Source organism: Borostomias antarcticus (genome assembly GCF_949987555.1).
Source record: "Borostomias antarcticus genome assembly, chromosome: 5".
Classification (NCBI taxonomy): domain Eukaryota; kingdom Metazoa; phylum Chordata; class Actinopteri; order Stomiiformes; family Stomiidae; genus Borostomias; species Borostomias antarcticus.
Window position 1 is genome coordinate 14,712,671 of NC_140238.1, and position 22,702 is coordinate 14,735,372.

Consider the following 22,702-nt stretch of genomic DNA (forward strand, 5'->3'; position numbering starts at 1 on the left):
TGACTCAAGAGATCTCAGTCCAATGTTTAGTTTTCATAGATTGACAAAATGAAATACTACTTCAACATCCACAAGCTCAACCATGAGCATCACACAAGTGTATAAGAGGAAATTGACTTATATAGCCTAGAATTAGGTTGTCTAGAATTTTCACGTGGACCAAATTAAATGGCATTAAATGGCTTATGTCGACACCAACCAAAAGGCCTAACACACATGACTGTTGTCTGATGTGTGAAATAGTAGGCTAGGCTACGTAAGGTAGAAATATGTTACTCTTCCAATTCCAATTCCCCAAAATGAATCCATTATGTGAACAGATTGTTTGGTCTGTTTTATTGGGGCCACGCTGCAGTCTCTGTGACCCTGTTTGGGATGCAGTGATCAGGAGGCAAAGAAGGGGGGCAGTGGCACCCATGTTCACTATGGGATAGGCAGACGCTATTTTGCGCGTTAAGGTTCAACTTCGACTCCAGACGGTTTGGTCCAGGCGAAGAGAAGGCAGCTACGCAATGTTCCACGGTGCCAGATGCAGGTAAGATCAGTATGCCCACAATCTAGAATTTGATAGATTAAAGATGTTCAGGTGGCTATGCGACAAACATAGAATTTGAACTGAGGCGACTCCCTCCACTGACATTTAGCAAATGTATATTCAGGTGTATTTAAATAGGCTCTGGTGAGTTATGATACACTTATTTCCCAAACTCAAATAGTGTATTTCATTACTAAACATGATGTGCTTTCAAATACCTGATGATCTTCCTTTATGGGAAGTTTTAATCATCTTGCCGAAACGCTTTCGGCTGTTTGAGAGCTCATCATACGAAAATCAGCACGAGCGCTGTCCACGGTGCTGAAACCATCACGCGCATGCCATCGCCGCCCTTCTCGTGGTGTCAGTGTTGCAAAAGATACCTCAAGAGCTTACAGTATATAGGTCTAAACAGTGATCTCAGGCAGTTGTTTTGAATACATTATGTCAGTTTAGCAATTTATGAACTGCACACTTGTGCCTGTGCTTCAAGACAAACTGATAGATGATGTAGTAGCCTATAGAATGTTGATGTTTGTGATTTTGTAGTCTATATCATATAAATAAATATGATATTGGGCCACATTTAGTTATAGATTCAATTTAATGTATAATTACTGAGGTGGATTTAATGTAGCCTGTCTCTTCTACAGGAAGGTCATCATTGAAAGGATACTTAGTTGATGGTTACTCGATAGAAAAAAACTTGGATACAGTCGTCTGAATGGCCGAGCGGACATGATTCTGCAATCAAGACCTTGGACACAATGTGGAATATGATTTGCCTGACTGCAATCAGCGTTTTATATTTTCCGATTTTATTGTTTGAGGCGTTCGTCTCCAGTGGCAAATATGAGAGGTCCGTGGTGCCCAGGGCTGCGACCCGCATGGTTGCCAGGATGGACGGAGATGTGATAATCGGTGCCCTCTTTTCCGTCCATCACCAGCCCTCAGCGGAGAAGGTTGCAGAAAGAAAATGCGGTGAGATCCGGGAACAATATGGAATTCAAAGAGTGGAGGCGATGTTCCACACCTTGGACCGAATCAATTCTGACCCAAACCTTTTACCCAACATCACGTTGGGTTGTGAGATCAGAGACTCCTGCTGGCACTCGTCTGTGGCACTGGAGCAAAGCATTGAGTTCATAAGAGACTCTCTCATATCCATCCGTGATGACAAGGATGGCTCCAGATGGTGCATTGAAGGAGTGCCATCCAGTCAGCCACCTCCAACCAAGAAGCCTATTGCTGGGGTCATTGGACCTGGGTCAAGTTCAGTGGCCATTCAAGTTCAAAACCTACTGCAGCTTTTCAACATCCCCCAGATCGCATATTCTGCCACCAGTATCGATCTAAGTGACAAAACCTTATTTAAGTATTTCCTCAGGGTTGTACCTTCTGACACTCTCCAAGCGAGGGCCATCTTAGACATTGTCAAGCGTTACAATTGGACCTATGTGTCAGCAGTGCACACAGAGGGTAAGGGCCCTGTTGTCTTGATGAATGGAATGCAGCTACACCTAAAAAACACACGGCACTCAGGTTGTCGTCTCTCTCTTCGCTGTTATGACGGAAAAACTGCAACAAACGTTTTTCAATTTTGCATGATCCAGTTTCATATCACGGGCCTGGATCAAATAGTAAATGAAACAATTTCATCTCCCAAAGCAAAAACAACAAGCTGTTTCATGATGGCTGTCCCTTGCTGGGTGAATTTATGTTTCCAAACATCCAATCTTGTTTACTTGTTTTATCATGGCAGTATCAACATTAAAAACAGCTTTTGACTTCTGTTCCAGAGAAATGGTAATAGCTTTATGACATGAAATGCATCAGTTCCTACATAGGAATATTGGACAACTGTGCATTAAATTCTTAAAAAAACACCAGTCCTTAATCTGCTGAAGAAGTGACGGTGCTGGCAGGTAATCTTGCCAGGTGTCAAAATGCCAACAAGTAGACTATCTGTAAATTACTTCAGGAAGAAGTCATTGAGAGTACATGATGCGCCCCCAGCAAATGCCGTTATATTATGTACTCACAACAAGATGAGTTCATGTTGTTTTGGAATGGAATTCTGATTCAACAACATCCCGTGAGAGAACAATGGTTATTTGTGTTTTTCCATTCATTCATTAAATGTAACATCTCCTCCGGTTAATTTTTGTCATAATTTTTATTTTCATTTTTTCATATTGATATATGATAAATCAAGTTTTCAGGATGTTGTACTGCTATTCACAGAGCAGACATTGGGAAGTAGACATTAACATTCCTGTCCCTGGTGGTGAACTGAAATGACATTGGATTCAGAACCCCCTGACATTCATACATCAGAACACTCTGATCTCCACTATGGGACTCAATACTGGTCCAATATACTATTTGAAATCCTTTCAGTTACTTTAGTGTGTGCTTGAGTCTGTCTGGAGTGCCAGTCCTGGGAACAGCCCATTTGGTTATATTTTGCCAAACAAAAACAATCAAGCACAGATTAGTAATTGCAATGATCTCCAATGTATTTGGACCTATTACACCTCATGTTTATTTACCTCACTGATGAAGATTCTCATTGTGAGTAATATTAGCAGCACCTTAACGACACATCCCATACCTGAAAGTATGGTGTATGTGGATAGCTTGCAAAATAGTTTTAAATGTTCTTAAACTATAGTGAATTACAACAAGTTACAGGTCATGATTACCATGGCATTAAACGTGTATTCAGTTGAATTTGTGTATGAATATACAACATATTCACCCTCTTGTCAAAAAGATACAACAATTAGAGTGTTTCACATTTTTTCCCCAGGTAACTATGGAGAGAGTGGAATGGAAGCATTCAAGGAGCTGGCCTCTCAGGAGGGCCTGTGCATTGCCCATTCTGACAAGATCTACAGCAACGCTGGGGAGAGGCATTTCGATAGGCTGCTCAGGAAGCTGAGAGAGCGCCTCCCTAAGGCTCGGGTAGTCGTCTGCTTCTGCGAGGGCATGACAGTCCGAGGGTTGCTCATGGCCATGAGACGCCTCGGGGTTGCGGGAGAGTTTCTCCTCATTGGCAGGTAAGGTGGTTTGGTCTCATTGAACCATCATTATTATGACGTACTGTAATGCTATACATTAATTGGAGCTGCTGTAGCTATCTTTTTTTTAGTAACTGACTTCAAAGTGACAATAATAAGGATGATACTGCATTGATTGCCACAGCGTGGTCCAGAATAATGTTTCACCCCAGGGTACCCGAACCAGGCGTACCATGGTTTACAGTTCAGATGGAACAGAGATCGTTATCCTAGTAGGAGTGGAGTTCTCATGAAAGCAGAAGATGCTGTGAGTCTCAGTTATGAATAATGCATTGGCAGCGAGTACCCCCCCCCCCCCCCCTCCCTGTCAGACTGTAGGGAGGCATGGGGCTGATGGGGAACATCGCCTCCAGCACAAGCTAAGAAGCAATGACTACTGAGCATCAAAGCTGGTATCAGCCCCTAGGCATTCCATGACTGTAGCGTTCTAGCAAGGACCAATCTCACCTAAAGGCCTGTCATCAGTAGCGGAGAAGTACCAGGTGAAAGGGACTCCAACGTGCCCTGAATAACAGATTCAGAACAACTCATTAAATTGTTCTTTTTTAACAATATTTAACACATGCCCTCTCATTAACACCTTGTTAACACATTGTTAAAAAGAGGGCATGTAAGGTATAACTTTGATGACTCATCTTTGGGATTCTATAATACATTTCCAATGTTCCAAAAACGGCATCTCTGTGTGAAAAGCAGGACGTGCAGCTCCCTCCATGTTGAGTTTGTGCTGCCTTTGTCTGTGAAGTCCCCACGGAGGGTAAGGAGGACATTAGTTTGGTGTGGCTGTTCCTTTCTGGGTCAAGGAGACTACTGCAAAAATCATGTTTTTTTTAGAGCAATGCAGCAGGGCATAGGCCTGTGAGAGGGGCCCATCACAGGGCACAGAGAGGCCGGCCGTCCATCCTCTAGTCTGAGAGGGAGGAGAAGAAACAGGGGGCAGAACAAGGGGGATCTCATTTGTCTCAGATAAAAATGACAAAGGCTACTCTTTTATCGGAGTCTGACAGGATTGCAATGGCCTTTGATTTTGGTGAATGATGCACTATGTGTGTTTGCGAGGATGTTGCGGCAGAGCGGCTGAGGAAGGCCACGGCTGCGTGCTGTAAAAATGCTCGAGGGAGGGATGGATTTGTTCACAGAAGGGTCATCTCAGTCTCGTTTTTGCCCAGTTGAATTATGGCGAGGCTCCAACAATGCACAACGCAGGGCTCAGGGTTGTAGCGGTCAGATCTTGAACAGAACGCTCTGTATGATTAGTTCTAAGCGCTTACGTCAGTACAGCAGGTTCCTGGCACACAGTGTGTTGGAATAAGGGGAGTAGGATGCTATGAAACAGATGGCAGAATACCGGTGATGTTGTCATAGAGGAGGCGGACCATTGTAGGTACATTATTAACATATGTGAGATAAATCAAGCGGGAAATGTGTTTTGGAGTAAAACATTATGTTCATAGATTGCTCACCTTCTCCAAATCTCCATGATGTTTGGACTGCCCTCAATAACTGCTCTCAATAACACATTAATACCATGTTAGTGTAATTAGTTTTTACATACTGTATAAGTTGCTCCCAAAAATGTAGAGATTTTCTTAGATTTCTCCGAGGCCATTGTTGCAAAGGAGAACATGTTATCTTAGTCATATCCTTATAAAAGATCCTAATGATAACCCGGTGTGTGACGGCCCTCTCTCCCAGTGACGGCTGGGCAGACAGAGACGAGGTGGTGGAGGGGTACGAGCATGAGGCCGTGGGCGGCATCACCGTCAAGCTGCAGTCCAAGGAGGTCACATCCTTCGACAAGTACTTCCTCAAACTGCGCCTCAACAACAACGCCAGGAACCCCTGGTTCCCCGAGTTCTGGCAGTACCGCTTCCAGTGTCGAATCCCAGGACACCCGCAAGAGAACCTGAACTACTACAAGAACTGCTCAGGTAGATCCAATCAGATATAATCATATGATCATATCACGCCTGTCTGTCTATCTGTCTGTCTGTCCGTCTGTCTGTCTGGATGAATGGATCATTTTGTCTGTACTATCATCAGTATGATGATAGGCATGATGTTTGTGAAAGGTTGGGTCCTTGTCCATAAAATGTCCAGAAGCTCCATGAAACTGGAACCTTGCAAATGAGAGGTAGATAGATTTGACTGCTATTGGTTCAGAGTTCAAGGTGGTTTATTTGTCATGTACATGATACAGGTACCATGTACAGTGAAATGCTTGATGGTTGCTATGCATCTATTATACATACAATATATATTAATGTTTTGTTTGTTTTATTTTATTTCTAAAACATTCTCCCTGCCGACAAAAGGTGATCTAGGTAAATTGAATTCTTATACATGATATTGGCCTTCACAAAAACGATGAAATAATCAGATACATCAGCCAAAGATTTTGATCATGTGAAAAAATGCTCAATAAGCATATTTTCCACAAAAAAAAAAAGGTTTTTACTTATCACATATTCCTTTTCAGAAATATATTTACGTTTTCAAACAAAATCTATGAGGTTGTTTTAATTGTGGTTCAAATCGTGATTTACATATCCAGTTTTATAATAAAGTATGTCAAATAATGGTAAGATAAACGTAAATATAAAAGTATGCATGCAACAGTGCACAAAACAACATCCTGTTTTATTTATTTGAGTTAATTTTAGTTATTCAGTTATGTCAGACACAGGTCCTTCTGCATGAAATTATTATTCTGTTTTACATCTACCTTTTCAGTTACCTTCTAAATCTTATTTCAAATCTTATATGTTATTAATCTTAGATTTTTTCCTCAACTTTTCCTCCCTTCTCATTCATATATCTCAAACATTCAGTAGTTCCTTTTTCATACAGTAATGTCCACTCTATATTCAAAAGTACATTTGTAAGAGTGGTATGATCCTGTGTTATAATCAGAAATAGAGTGATAGTTTTGCTGTTCTGTCATCTCTACTGTCTCTTTGTGTAGAACTCCAGGATGGTGAGTGTATTCCTCTGAATGAACGAATAAAGCAATTCATTCTGGCAGTATACATAGAGGTCGACTGATATAAACATTGTCACACATTCTGATTGAAATATACTAAAGTAACTAAAGTTGCACCGAAACCGAACCACATTGATAGCATAAGTACTCTGAAATTCAAACAATTTCAGTTGACCTCTAATATATGAAGCTATTGGGATGTTTTTATGCATTGCAGTGAGAGCACCACAACCGGTTTCTGTGTGTCTACTGTGTTCTCACATGCTCTTGGTTTTGAGATTGCTGTATAAAACATAGCCCAATAACATTTAAAGCAGTAGTCGCCCACTGGCTGTTCTGCTGTACGTTGCATGTTGGCCCAGTAGTCTAAGCCACTCTGGACTCACACAGTATGTGCAAAATGCTCCGAACTTTAGATGCCCTCACAGCACGTATTTTAGTAGTAATAGATGTTCAGTGGTTTAGGTTACATTGTTTTTCTACCACTATATAATGTGTTCAAAGTTCAAAATGATTAAATATATTGTGAATCAGATGTGGCACATTAGTATTCCTCTGGATGCATGCTATTAAACTTGATCAGGAGTGAACATCTCTCAGGCACTGAAATAAGGCAGGGTGAAACCCAAGGACTATTATAAGTAGGTCACTCACCACTGGAAGATTATGTCTGAATGTAAAACACTTTGCCTGCTGCTAGCGCTCTGCATTTATTAGTAATGTGTTTGCTTTCACTGGTGTCAGTGATGTTGCCTTTTTCAATAAACCCTTCTTTACTATGAAGCCTGGCAACAAAACATCTGAATCTAAATCATTGTACCAAAGACCTTTGAATGGAGTGATCGTGTAAAATGCTGTATTGATTGTAGAGATTTTCAGTTATCTAGACACATTTACCTAGGTGCTTTTTGCTTCTACAGTGGCTTGCATTATACTGTACTGATAGGGTGTCCTTGGCCTTTAATGTTTAGAACCTAAGTGAAATTTAAAGTTATGTATCACAAATGCTTTCTCCTTTTAGATATTGAGTTGTATATTAAACAGCCTTGTCTAATTCACCTGCCCTCTACATCTGGCCAGTGAGGATACGTGTGAAGGGAGGTCTGAATGAATTAGAATAATTAGTTTAATCTCTCTCTTGATTAGGGCTGAAATCAGCATAATGTTTATATATTTGAGGGCTGAATTAAGAATGCAGAAATAGATGGTCGGTCCTTGGTAACAAGCATTCCTTTGAAGCTGTATTCTAATGCTGCCTGTCCTTTGATACACTCTCCCACAGAAGTGAAGAACTGTGTCCTATTGCCCGTAGCTTAAGAATCATAATAATGTGTCTTTGGACACCCTATCATTCCTTTTTTTAATATTCAGCCTATATCATGCTACAAACAGGCATTTGATAAACTCAGTGCCATTTTCCTCCAATTGAACAATGATAATCTTGCATAGAGCATATTTGCATTGAATGATGCTTGCGTAGTGCTTGCAGCACTGAAAAGGCTAAAACAGCACCCTCACTCACAGATTACACCTAAATACCATAGATACCTTATCTTGATATCATGTTTTTTATGTATCGGCAGGTTACGAAAATCTGGAGGATAACTATGTTCAAGACAGCAAGATGGGTTTTGTCATTAATGCCATCTATGCCATGGCCCATGGCTTGCACGATATGCACAGCCACCTCTGCCCTGGGCACGTGGGCCTCTGTGACGCCATGGACCCTATCGACGGCAGCCAGCTGCTGGACTTCCTGCTCAAGACCTCCTTCACTGGGGTGTCTGGAGAAGACGTGTGGTTTGACGAAAACGGAGACACACCCGGAAGGTACATTAAACCCTCTGTTGTAACGTTGATTACTGTATGTTTGAATAGGCTCAAATGTACTTTGCTCAAAACTCCCAGGAATATAATTTCTAATTCAGTGCAAGTATTCTAATTAGAGATGATCATATAATAAATTGTGAGTTTATAGATCAAATATCCCAGAACTTTGCCTGTCCATAGCCCTGGTAACTAGAATTTGACTTCTCTCTAATCAGGTATGAGATCATGAACCTGCAGTATGTGGAGCCTGGCATGTATGACTACATCAACGTGGGCTCCTGGCACGAGGACCAGCTCAGCATCGACGACTACATGCTCCAGATGAACCGCAGTGAGATGGTCCGCTCCGTCTGCAGCGAGCCCTGCTCCAAGGGACAGATCAAGGTGAGCCCTGCTCCAAGGGACAGATCAAGGTGAGCCCTGCTCCAAGGGACAGATCAAGGTGAGCCCTGCTCCAAGGGACAGATCAAGGTGAGCCCTGCTCCAAGGGACAGATCAAGGTGAGCCCTGCTCCAAGGGACAGATCAAGGTGAGGGCTGAAAAGCACAAGTGCAGTGTGTCATTAATCACCAGTCTACAAGCCAGACTGTCATGGTCCGACAGACTGTTTACGTTCATGCTATTCATTCTATTTCTATGCCCTGTGCACCATGATCTGTTTGTTTTATATCACATGATAACTGTTTGATGTTTTTCTGGTACAGGTGATCAGGAAGGGGGAGGTGAGCTGCTGCTGGATCTGCACTGCCTGCAAGGACAACGAGATCGTTCAGGATGAGTTCACCTGCAAGGCCTGTGACCTGGGCTGGTGGCCCGATGATGAGCTGAAAGGTACGGTTCACTACCATTCATACACACATGCTGTAGTACATGGATAATATCAGATAATAGAGACGGATGTCGTATGACCCGGTCACCTGATCAATCATTCATGTTGGCAGACGAGGCACCATTCCCCTAAGGGACTTGAGGAAATGAGTGTGAGGGTTAGTATATACTGTACAGTATACGCATTTTATTTCACAATTTCTGTGAAGCACATTATGATGTCTCTGTGAAATGTGCTATATACTAATTAAAGTTTGATTTGATTTGAGGACCTCCTCAAAGCGCTCCGCCCCCACCCCCCCCACCCCTCCACTTGCACTCCATGCAGTTTATTGTCATGAATGTACAGCATCATCTCACAAACCTGTGGTGTCCTATTTTCAAAGGTTTCCCATGACACCTGGGCACCATTCATCATCTTTACCACTTATCGGACAGCCCTACTTCACTTTCTTCTTCTCTGTCCTACTTTCAAAGACATGCTCCTCTGTTCAAAGACAAAACAATTTCTTAAAAAGAGATTTCCTAGGCTACAGTCATGCTTTCATCCTTCGTTTCATTAGAAAGCTGAGACATCAAAAGAAACTATCACAAACTATCACAAAAAAGAACATTTCATATAGGTAAAATGTGAAAATCATATTGAATCCATTGACCTACTGTACTAATGACTAGTGTTAAGGACTAGTGTTAATAAATAGTGTTAGACTAATGGCTAAAAGGCAAAGTGCAGCGAGGTCATTTTCAGAATGTCCTCAGTGTGTGGACAGTGAGGTGATGGTAAATGCTTGGACCAGTTTTGTAGCTGCAGTGATTTACTTTGTCCTGCTGCAGTGGCCTCCCTCTCCCCTGGCTGTGCTCTGTATCCCTCTCTGTTCCTCCCTGACTAGAGAGGCAGTTTATTTATAGATGAGCTGAAAACCTACTTTAATACTTGGTGTGTTTTTCCCCCTGCCTGGAATCGGCCACACGTTTCCAATGCCAAGTTTATGGAAGGCAAATACTATATGCATGTTTAATTCTCACCAAATGGTGCAGATTCTACATCACACAGAACCAAAGAAATATTGAAAGGTCCCCTATTATGTGCTTTTGCAGATACGTTTGGGTCTCTGGTGGGCCTACACAAACAAACTGTGAAATAAGATGACCAAGACAGTTTTTTGTGGGCAGCCAAGTTCTGAAAACATGATTCAACAAGCTATTCAGATTTGCCTCCCTTTCTGATGTCAGAAGGGTACTCATTAGAATCTGTTTCAGTCCTGTTCCATCCAGAACAGGACTGAAACAAAGGTGTATAGATGCATGCTAGAATGCCTAATCGGAGTATAGAAGAAATATTCAAAGACATGTATTGGGTATCCCAGAGACCTATATTTACTTGTTGAAAAGGAGCATCATAGGGGACCTTTAAAATGAGGCTGGCTTTTGGTGTTTACAATGGACGTTTATACAATGGTGTTTAAAATGGGAGAATCATTGTTCTACTTCTTCCTGCCAAAACACACCATAATAAAAAGTTGCTCTTACACCCAATAGCCCAATTCAATGCAGCTATTGTTCCTTGTTTTGAGCGAAACAGAGAGTACACTCTGAACTACATAGAAGTACAATACATTATGAAAGCACTTAACTCTTACAGGAGATGTCTGGTGTCTGTCTCCCGCAGGTTGTGTGCCTATCCCGTTGCGGTATCTGGAATGGGGCAGTCCAGAGGCCATTGTCCAAGTTGTGTTCGCATGCGTGGGCATCATGATCACCTCCTTCGTCACCTTCATCTTTGTGCTGTACCGTGACACGCCAGTGGTCAAGTCCTCCAGCCGGGAGCTCTGCTACATCATCCTGACCGGCATCTTCCTGGGTTACATCTGCCCCTTCACCCTCATCGCCCACCCCACTGTCGCCTCCTGCTATCTCCAGCGCCTCCTGGTGGGCCTATCGGCGGCTATGTGCTACTCGGCCCTCGTCACCAAAACCAACCGCATCGCCCGCATCCTGGCCGGCAGCAAGAAGAAGATCTGCACCCGGAAGCCCCGGTTCATGAGCGCCTGGGCCCAGGTGGTCATCGCCTCCATCCTGATCAGCGTCCAGCTCACCCTGGAGGTCACCTTGATCATCCTGGAGCCCCCGGAGCCTGTCAAGTCCTACCCCAGCATCAGGGAGGTCTTCCTGATATGCAACACCAGCAACGTGGGCGTCGTGGCTCCGCTGGGCTATAACGGCCTGCTCATCATGAGCTGCACCTACTACGCCTTCAAGACCCGAAACGTGCCCGCCAACTTCAACGAGGCCAAGTACATCGCCTTCACCATGTACACCACCTGCATCATCTGGCTGGCCTTCGTGCCCATCTACTTCGGCTCTAACTACAAGATCATCACCACCTCCTTCTCCGTCAGCCTCAGTGTGACCGTAGCCTTGGGCTGCATGTTCACGCCCAAGATGTACATCATCCTCGCCAAGCCCGAGCGTAACGTCCGCAGCGCGTTCACCACCTCGGACGTCGTGCGCATGCACGTGGGCGACGGCAAGATCGCCTGCCGCAGCAACAGCCTGCTCGACATGTTCAAACGGAAGAAGAACGCCGGGAACGCCAAGTAAGTTTGTGTAATTCGAGTCTGGGTCCTGCACCCTTGGCAGCCCTGGGATGCTGGTTTGGTCTTGCCTTACAGTAATTCACCCTCAAAGGGCTCTCTCAAACTGTTGCAAGGTATGCCAGAGAATAGATTTGTGTTTAATTAAAAGCCATTTTAACATTTGATCTGTTGCTAGGATACAAGTAAAACCAGCATCCTCAAGTGTGCTAAAGGATGGCACTCGGGACCACAGATAAACCATAGCAATTTAAATCATCTTCATGTTTATTGTTATTTAAATCTAAAGATTACACTTTATAATGTCAACTTTAACAATAGATATATATATATATATATATTTATATATATTTATATACTTTTTACATGAACCAGAAATGCTGTTGTTGTCTCCACTTTTCTGAGTTCCTGTGAAATAACAGCCATCTTTATTCTGTTCATAGTTCTAATGGAAAGTCTGTGTCATGGTCTGAACCAGGTTCAAGACATCCTCCAAAAGGGGATCACATGTGGCACAGACTGTCAGTCCATGTGAAGAAACAGGAAGCATGTTCCAATCAGATGGCTGTCATCAAACCCTTAACTAATACCTACCATAACACCAACCTGGACTTCTCAGACCTCAGCACCAAGACTTTGTACAATGTGACTGAGGAAGACGAGTGCGACCCAATCAGATACACCCCTCCCAGCCCCCCCATGATGATGGCCCACGGGCAGATGCCCGTTGGAGGCCCCATGAAGGAGGCGGAGGAGGAGGAAATCAATGCGTTATATACCCCTGAGCACCTGCAGCAAAATAGGTGCTCCCCAAAGATGCTCCCCCAACACGTCATAGTGGACCACCTCCAGGAGGAAGTAGTGGGCAAATTTAGCGATGTCACTGAGCTTGATGATATGATTAGTCTTCCTGAGCCAATGAGAGGAGGCCGGCCTGTGTACCTCCAGCCCCACCTCATCCAGCAGCATCAGGTCTTTCCCCTGGAGATCAACCCCTTTGATGAAGAGCCCACCTCCCCTTTGGAGGAGGAGGACATGGATATGGAGATGGATATGGAGATGGAGATGGAGAGCGAGCAGTTTGGTCTCCTCCACGGATACATGTACAACAATGCCCAGATTCACGATGAGGAGGAGCTGGTTCAGATCAAATTGGCAATGGAGAATTCCATGGCTTTGATGCCACCGTCCCCCTTCCGAGATTCAGTGGGTTCAGGGAGCCCCTATCCCAATTCACCTGTCTCTGAGTCGATATTGTGCACCCCTCCAAGTGTGAATTATGCATCTGTCATTCTGAGAGACTATAAACAAAGCTCCTCAACTCTGTGAAGGTGCTCTATAATGTAAATATTGTGAATTACATTTTGTAACTTATGACTTGTCTGTGCTCATTTGATAACAGGTAAGAAATGAAAATCATGTTCTGAGTTAGCTAGTGACTCTGAAACATGTTCATGTTTACAGAGGTAGAGTGAGCACAGGAGATATTTTGAAAAGCTATTACAGTTGTTGTATAGTGTGTTAGAGAATATGCCCATTGCAAGGTACAGTAGTGTAACAATTTTCCCAAGAGATTACTTTGAACTTGAAAATTTAGTGCATATTAGTAAGAGATTTAGATTTTCTGTATATACTGACATCACATGAATAGCAGAAATATAGGATAGAATAGTGTATATAATCGATACTATTTGTACAGCAATTCTTTGTTGATGTTCTCATCCAGGCAAATCCCAGTCACTAAAAACCTATTTGTTTATTTATGAAGCCAACTTGTGAGCAATGTTTTGTGAAAAATACATTATGTATGCTCTGTTTAAGCTTTGCAGTAAGTGATATAATTGTGTTATTTATGAGATGAATGTGTTGTGTAACTCAAAAGACGTTTGGCTTCCAGCTTTCAATGACTAGCAACACTTCCTAGGAATATTCCCTTTATAATGATTCTAAGCACATTCAAAATGCTTTTGAGCTATACATCACACATTATAATGCATGAGATAGTCATCATCACTCATGACTACAGTTACAGTTACAGTATAGAGCACCATTACTGTATTATGCAGAGTGCTATACAATTCTGCAGAGAATTGTGAGGGATCATTGTGACTATAACGCTAATCTTTCTGTGGATGATTATGAATGATTATGCATGTATATGTCACTCATTTTAATGCATTATGTATAGCTCATTAGGCATTCCTAATACATTATCAAGTGTGAGGAAGTGTTAACAGATACAGTATTCTATTCAGGTTGCCTACTCTGAAAAAGCAAATATATCGCCTATTCACATGAATCAGAATTGATACCTGATTGAATTACTACATTATTATCATCATCATGAATTACTACTGTATCAAGAATGTTTCAAATTCCCTATGAGGAAATATTCAAGTGCCACATACCTGCCAATAAGACAGTTCATTCTTTACATACAGTTTGTGTGTAATTTCTATGGTCTTGAAGTATTAGATTGCGAATTTGTATGGTACCTTTTGTAAACAATGCTCTACAGCATTACAGTAATATAGCCTAGTTATCACCACAATTACAAACATTTTGTGAATGGAGTGTGTATCTTACTTTGCACAGATATTCAGACTTTACTACATGCATAAAGTTAGGCTACATTATCTATAAACGTGTTGCTTCTATAGTGCCTTTTGGGGCGATGTACAGTACAGTATGATAACTTTTACTAAATAAAGATGATAATATAGTGTGTGATAACGATGGCTGTTAACATTATTACAGTTATTATAAGTGATAGCTACCCTCTATGGGCTAGTACTGCACAGTGTTGAGTAGTGTTTACTGTTTTAAACATGATGCACCCTATAAAAGAGCAGAATGTCATTGTTTACCCACACTGAGATTTGTGTTGAGTAAATTAAATATTTTTTATGCTTTTGTGTACTGTCATATTTCAGCTGGGCACATAGGACGATTCCTGTTCTGCATAAATTTGGCCTACTGTACTGAGTCTTTATGCATCAACTTTCATAACAAATTGGCTTTGTAATTATTACTGAGAATGTAGTCAAGTTGGGTTTGGATAATTGGATAGTGTTGTTTTCTGACACTGGTTTCAATTTCCTTCAGTGAACTGCTCCAGGAAGAACTCCTACACAGTCTAGACATTCTGTTGTAGCGTGGTAGATATCGATATGGAAAGAGATGTTTTCAAAGTTTTAGTAATTGAGGTAACATTGAGGCATTGAGGCTGGATCTCAAGTTGCAGTGACAAGGAAAACTTGTTTTTAGTCAGTTTCTAGCCTAGGGAAAGTCTTAGGAAGTCTAACTGGACTGCCTCCAAAACACTGTGCTCCCATTGCTATTTCCCACTGCATTTTCACTGATCTCACTTCAGATTGGCCAGTGCCATGGAAACCCACCCACTGATTTTATTTTTGAAAACTATGTTGCCTTCTTCTTTTTATGTTTGCCTCTGAATTATCAGTTTATTAACGACCTCTCTTTTCAATCTGATTTTAGAATGCAGCTCAAGTTCCATTCATTTCTCCTCCCTCCTCAAGGTCAAGGTTCAGGAGCACGTCCAGAGTGTCCTACAAAGAGGCGATGGGGGCATTTATTGTCTTCGACATAACAAGAGAGGTTACATTAGAAGCAGTTAAAGATTGGAAGCGGCACCTATATAACAAGGTTAGTCTTGCCAGTGGAGGCCCCATTCCTGCTGTCCTCCTAGCCAATAAGTGTGACCAGACAGAGACAGAAATGGTGAAGAACCCCTTTGTGGACAAGCTCTGTAAAGAGGAAGGCTTTCTGGGCTGGTTTGAAACTTTAGCTAAGGTGTCTGTACAGTTTCCGCCTAAATTAGCATGCCCAAAGATAAGAGCCCACAGTTTCACAATTATAGTAGGTCTATATGCATGATCTTGATAACAATAGGAAGATAACATCTGTGAGATTATGGCTCAGGTATCAGCAGTGATGTGGTAATTCACTCCATACTTTTGCCTTACAGAACACAGTGGCAAGAGAAGTTATAAATATGGTGATGAGAATTAATGGAAATATGTTCTCACCCATATAATATTTTTGTCCAAAATTCAGGACAATATAAATATTGATGAGGCAGGTGTCTTCCTTGTGGAACACGTCCTGCTGAAGGGCCAAGCCCTGTCCAGGAACCACAGGCGCAGGATCAAAGTGAGCCAGCAGGCTGAGGCAGCACAGAGCCAATCACCATGCTGTTAGCACCAGGGACACCAGCTTTCTGAAGGCAGAGAGCCAGACAACAGAGACTGCTACAGTAGATGGAGATCAGAAGTTAACCCTGACAAAGGCTTATGAGTCAAAGACGGCCATGTAAATTTGGTGTCTGAAGGCCATTCATTTAACATAAAAAGATAAATCTGTATAAATATAATATTAATTCCCTCAACTCTTACCCTTCTTTTGACCCAGAAATATTTGTGTTGGGCTCTAAAGTGCCAAATTGTCCTTCAGTGTAACTGTAAGGGTTAAATTTCAAATGACCAAAGTATAAACGAACAGCCATGGCATAATTATGTTAGTGTTTGCAACAATATATAGAAAAATGGAAACCATACTATCTAAAAAATATTTTACAACTTTAATAACTTTTGTCAGGACTTTTGCTTCATCAATATTTCTCAGTGGGACTCCCCACTGGGCATTTGACCTGGATGGACATGTTTTTGCCGGACGTGCACGCTTTGGTGAGCTGGTAATCATGTGGTAGAGTAATACCCTCTATGAATGTGATGAGGTGAGTAAATCTCTGAAATATTTGATGATTTCACCTTTTCAGCCTCATAACCTTTGGAACAAAAACACATGTCCTACAGTACAACACAAAAATCATATGAAAAGTATGGATCATCTTTATAGATCAAGGTCATTACTTTATATAAGTGGCAAAGGAACTGCCTGTTAAATATGTGTATGAAATCCCTCCTTCAATCACAGTTTTGTACAGCACAATAAAAGTTTCATGCCACGTCACCTGCATGCTGAATGACAGTAGCTTTGTTATCCTGTGTTCTCACTAGTTTACAACAAATCTTGCAATTCATATTTGTATGAATATTAAATATCATTTTAAACTGGTATTTCAAGGCACCTTATATTTATACTGTACATGTATTTGTCTAATAAGGAAGGCTGTACAGCACAGACAAAAAGGGAAGAAACAGAAGAAAAGCAAGGTATTGTTTTCACTTGAATGCAACATGGCCATTTAGAACTCTGTCCACAACACATAGCGGCGTTGCTACCACAGTAACATTAGAAGACATTACTTACAGCATGTAGCTAGCTATTACCAAGCTAACGCCTAGACTAGAATATTGACCCTCAGTCTCACACTGGGAGCAAACACTTGATTCCTCCACTCCAGAAAAAGTCAAAAGGGGTAGGATACTACAATAATAAATTGCTTTTATATTTGACAACAATTGCCCCCAAGAGTAGTTGACTGCTACTGCCTTCTGCATGGCAACAGAACTCTTCTCTCTGAGCTCATACATTATTATAATATGACATAACTCATCGTATGATGCGCAGTTGTTCAGAAGGGGTCCTGTAACATGCTGGCATACAGTGTAATGCTGAGTGATATCAGCCTTTGTTTTACATACAGTACAGTACATGTTCTGTATCATTGCACCCATCATACTAGAGTGTTCCCTCAACAGTGTGTGGACTGTGTGGGCTCTGTAGAGAGACATTTCCCCTGTTGATCCACTGATAAAGTCAGCAGGCTAATAAACAGATCAGCGTGACACCCAGCCTGCTGGGAGAGAGCTTAGAATGAGACAGATGACCTACTAACACTTTCACATACAGCATGCAAAGCTGTGAACTGTGTAAATGAGAATCCATCTTGTCTTAGAAGTGTTACTTACAGTACCTCTTATGCAACTTTTGGATATGATAATATCTGTCAACAGTTACAGTAATGGGGATCTGAAACAAGGCTATTCTGATGTGAATGTAGTGACTGTAGCAAGAATTGAAATTGCAGATAATGAAAATATCACCATGACCCATTTTAGGGAAAATATCAGCATCAAGAAATTCAGTATCTTAAATTGTAACTTATTACACCCCCAGGGGTCTGAGCTATATTCATTTCAATTACAACCTATTCTCTAGAAACTAATAAATGGTAAATGGTAAATGGACTGCACTTATACTGTATAGCGCTTTTCCACCTTAGCGGCACTCAAAGCGCTTTACAATGGCCTCTCATTCACCCACCACTTCACACACTATTCACACACCAATGGCGGTAGCTGCCATGCAAGGTGCTAACCTGCTCATTGGGAGCAATTTGGGGTTAGGTGACTTGCTCAAGGACACTTCGACATGTGGACAGTCGGAGCTGGGATTCGAACCACTGACCCTTCGATAATTGAACAACCACTTCAACAACCCACTCTACCAACTGAGCTACAGCCGCCCCATGTTATAACAACATGTATAATCCCTTAATTAACGACTAAATTATTAAAGCCACGATAAGCTATCATGGCTGGCTTAGGTGCATATCATGTCTGTCTTAGGTGCATGAGTATTGTCGGTGGTAGATGAAGATTATTGTTTGGATTAACGTATATATCATCACTGTGAATGTTTCTATTAATCAGACAGGAACTGGGTATGAATCATTGTGGTCACAAAATAGATAGGAAACTGTTGTTTCTTAAAAGTGAGTGTTGATTCGAAGTGTTGATTCTCACTTCGTGATTTATTCCTCCTATTGCAAGTTGAGACTTTTAGTGCTACAGTGATTTTGAAATAAAAAATGGTCAAATTTATTGTATCTTGAAACAATTAAATGCTTCTAGGGTCCATGCTTTAACTAGAGTGGATGTGTCAGCCTGTCATTGCTGCTAATATTTGTGGTTTTTTATTCATACACAATTTGAGATTTGGTGATAGTGAAACCTTGACCCTTATATTTGCTGACATGCTGTATATTACTGGGAGGTTATTTTTATACCCCCATCTGTTCATTTCTGTCCTGTAGTTTTACTTTGCAGTGTCCTTACTGTGCGTCTGGGGATCTGTTCTATATTGGTGGTTGCTGTGCCAACATCCAGTAGCACTTGTCCGACATTTAGGCTCCTGTCCTGGTGTGTCAAGAACATGATTATGAGCAGACAGACAATAATTCTCACCTTGAACATCGAGAATGCCATAGTTCTTTTGATTGCCTGTTTAATGTTTATCTATGTGATCAGGCGGGATGCAACATAGTGTAGCTACATACTGTCCTGTACAGGTAGTTGACCTCATGTGGTAGCTGTGCCGGAGGGAAAGTGACTGAGAAGTAACAGCTTCTAAATACGGAGATATGTCCTAGATATGCAAGACCTAGATTCTGGAGTCAAGCAGGGATGTTGGCCTAAATAAATCTCACTCTGGACAAACATAAAACGGCTTGTTTAATCACATTAATTATTTCATTAAGGATGAGACACTGTCAATTTTACAGCCTTGTTTCAAATCCTCGTGTCAAGTGCATTCTGTCACAAGAAGAATCTACCACATATTTAGTACAAGTATAATCACTCATCCATTGCTATGCATTATGTTCACAAGGGCAACATGATATTAGATTGCTGGTTCATAATATATTCTATATTTTACCTAGAATGTTCTATATTCTACCTTGTGTATCTTTCTATGTAGCTAAACTCATTTTGAACTGATGCATTTAGGTTAAAGATAAGAGCAAAAACCCTTCTGGCTAAACTTCAATAAAATAAACATTTAGATAATGCTTATTTAACCCATAATCTCTTCATGCCACTCCCCTCAGGCAGGAGGCTGCGGTCCATTAGGACCATGTCTGCACACCACAGAGGCAGCTTCTTCCCCATGGCCATCAGCCTCTTCAACAAGGCTTGTGTCCCCCTTTGACTCCTGACACTTCACATGACCTGAATGCTCTAAACAGGAGGCACCGCACTCACATATCATGCTGTATACACACATATACTGTACACATGCACACACTTGCACATGACCTGATTGTATGTATAAGACACACCGCACTCACACATCACGCCACACACACATACACACTCACTTACACATTACACACTGCACTGTATATACACTGACTGCACTACGTTTGTATCTTGTTCTTTTCTCTTAGCTTATCCCTTTTTCGCACTAGCATTTTGTACTCGCCCTTTGTACTGTCCTGTCTTTGTACTCTTGTCTTGTCTCGTCCCTGCACCCTGTCCAATTTTGTCTCAATGTTATGCACCACATCCGAAAGCAAATTCCTAGTATGTTGAAAAATGACAATGGCAATAAACAAATTCTGATTCTGAGAAAAAAGAGATCATAAGACATTTCATGATTTCCCTCAGCCATGTTCTGTGATGAGGCCATGGTCTGCAAGAGGGGCTATACAGCACTTGGTGGTCAGTCTCAGGATCATTATTCATTCATAAAGCAGCTTGTCGAAGCAGATGGCTCTGGAGGAGAGAGGAAGGGGCTGATGTTGGTGTCTGAGGACTGATGGTCTTCGAAGGCCAGCCATGAGCAATGAGGAAGGAGAGAGAAGCATCAACTGACACAGAGTTGTCACTATAAATATGCCACTGCCATACAACCACATGCACCATCTCGAACTGAACTGCTCTATATATTCATTAAGTATTATCTAATTAATATGTGATATGATATGATACTGATATGTATTTTGCCCGTGAGAGAAATTGTAGGGTTGTTGTAATTGTTGGTCAATGGTGCCATCTTAATGTATGAACAGATGGGCATGAGTGACACCTAGTGGGGGATACGGGGACCGTAAAATATGTGCGCACTATGATTGTATTGGGATTTGTTATGTGTGAGGCCCTGTGTTAGCGGGGTTGGCAAGGGTGCGCATGGGTGCGGGCAGTGGCAGCAGTGATGGTGGTGCTTAATACTGCTTCATAAATAGCAAATATCAAGCCTTTGAAATTAAAGTATTCTTGATTAAATACAATTCAAACACTTCACTTCTCAATCCTATGCTGTGCTGTTCCACTCTATGCTGCTTCACTCTCTAGCTACTGCTGGGTTTGGTGACTCAATCCTATCAAAACACTGTATAGTTTATCAAACTCAGCCTATGATAGATTAAGTCATGATCATTACCTAAAGCTAATTTAACTAGGCTAGTTAAAATAACTTCTACATTCCTCAAGCATCTGTAAGTTTTCTAATTTTAACTTCACCCTGTCTCATTTCTGTTTAAGCTTTAAATAATAGGCTACATAAGATAATGTAACTTAAGAAATGAAAGGAAATAATTAATGTATGCATTGCCTGAGTAGGAGCAAAACAGAATAATTCAGCTTGCTAAATAAAACATACCTAGGTAATGTAGGCCTACGTGGTTGATATGATCTCTTATCACACTAAAACGCCAGGAAACGCATATCACACCACCATTAAAGAGCATATCAAACAGGTGATTTAGAATTTGACCTAGGTATATTTTTCTTGGCTAGTATAGTCTAGAATGTTGTGAGTTTAAAATACAGCTGTCCAGCCATCCAACCAATGCCAACAATTAACAACATACATTTCCATCCCCGTTTGTGTTCCATGTCTGGTGAGCATCCCCTGCTTGTAAAATAATATTTTTTGTGTGATGAATACAAAAAGATAGCCTACTTTTATTTCAATCTCTAATTATAATCTCAATCTGCGCTGCTGTGATAACAGTAGTATAACCTATTACTACTGTTCACCTTATTATTAATTTATGTAGTCCAGGGGTTCCCAAACTTTTTTTTTTAAGCTTGTGAGCTACTTTTAAAATGACCAGCTCAAGAAGATCTACCGCTCCTCCCCCCTGCCCCCCACCGGCCGGCCCTCACCTCACGCCCCCAGAAGCCCTGCCCTTCTGTCACTTGTCAGTTAAAATTGGATAGGTCTTAATTGACGTTAATTCAGCATATCTTATCTTAAAAAGAATCCCATGTCTGAAACCCCATAAAAAATAACAACTGAAATAACATACTGTACGGCTACTGTTTCAAAATCAAAGAATACTTTATTAATTAAACTACCAATTACTTCACTCTGAAAGTGGTAACTTTGTTGTATATAGGCTCTGCCTTGCACAATCTTAACAGGTAACAATCAGCTAGTTGTCAGAACAGTGTCTTTAGCCTACTTAAATGACTCAATCACACAGCACAAGACTGCACTTTGATGACTTGCACTGAATGGATTAGCCAGGGTTGCATAATCCTGACTTTTTCGAGTTTCTGATTGATTTTGCTAGGCTACTATCAGCCCTCTAGTTTACCATGGTACAACATAGATTGTATAAAACGAGCTGTAGCTGCTACACATACAAGCCTGATGAAATCAGCCCACACACCATTAAATACTCAGCTAAACTGTTGTACAACACTGTCACACTTGTAATTTACAGAGTACCAGGAGGAAAAAGTTACTAATTTGAAGTCTTTTTTCAGTAGGCCTAATCCAAACTCCATATCCAATTCTTATTTAGATTTTTGATTATTGGCTCATTACCTATTTTGATCCACGCAGACAGACAAAATACCATTGGCCTGGTCATCACTGGAGAAAAGATTTATTGTGTCTCTTATGTATCAGATTCCTGTTATATTTTATGAATGCTTTGCGCTTGGAGTTATGTGAAAACGGAATAAGTGCATGCAGTTTGCGTTTCTCTGAGAGCATGGACATTTTCTCCAGCTGTAGCCTATAGCTTTTAATTGAACAGCAAAGTGTTCTCCACGGTGAACATCCGGGTGTTCATGCGCTAACAGCGCACACTCAAGCGCACAAACCTTGCTGCAGTTCATTGCGTTTC

The 22,702-nt window shown here is 41.4% G+C and overlaps 1 protein-coding gene across 1 annotated transcript; it reads left to right on the forward strand.

The window, feature by feature from the left end:
* Positions 1-1,302: 1,302 nt before the first annotated feature.
* On the forward strand, positions 1,303-13,182 carry grm1b (glutamate receptor, metabotropic 1b; the record flags this gene model as incomplete). The annotated part of the gene is made up of 8 exons (XM_084438212.1): positions 1,303-2,014; positions 3,348-3,597; positions 5,314-5,549; positions 8,185-8,431; positions 8,647-8,815; positions 9,136-9,262; positions 10,929-11,856; positions 12,297-13,182. The coding sequence occupies 8 exons, from the start codon at positions 1,303-1,305 to the stop codon at positions 13,180-13,182; spliced, it is 3,555 nt and encodes a 1,184-aa protein (XP_084294338.1).
* Positions 13,183-22,702: the final 9,520 nt, after the last annotated feature.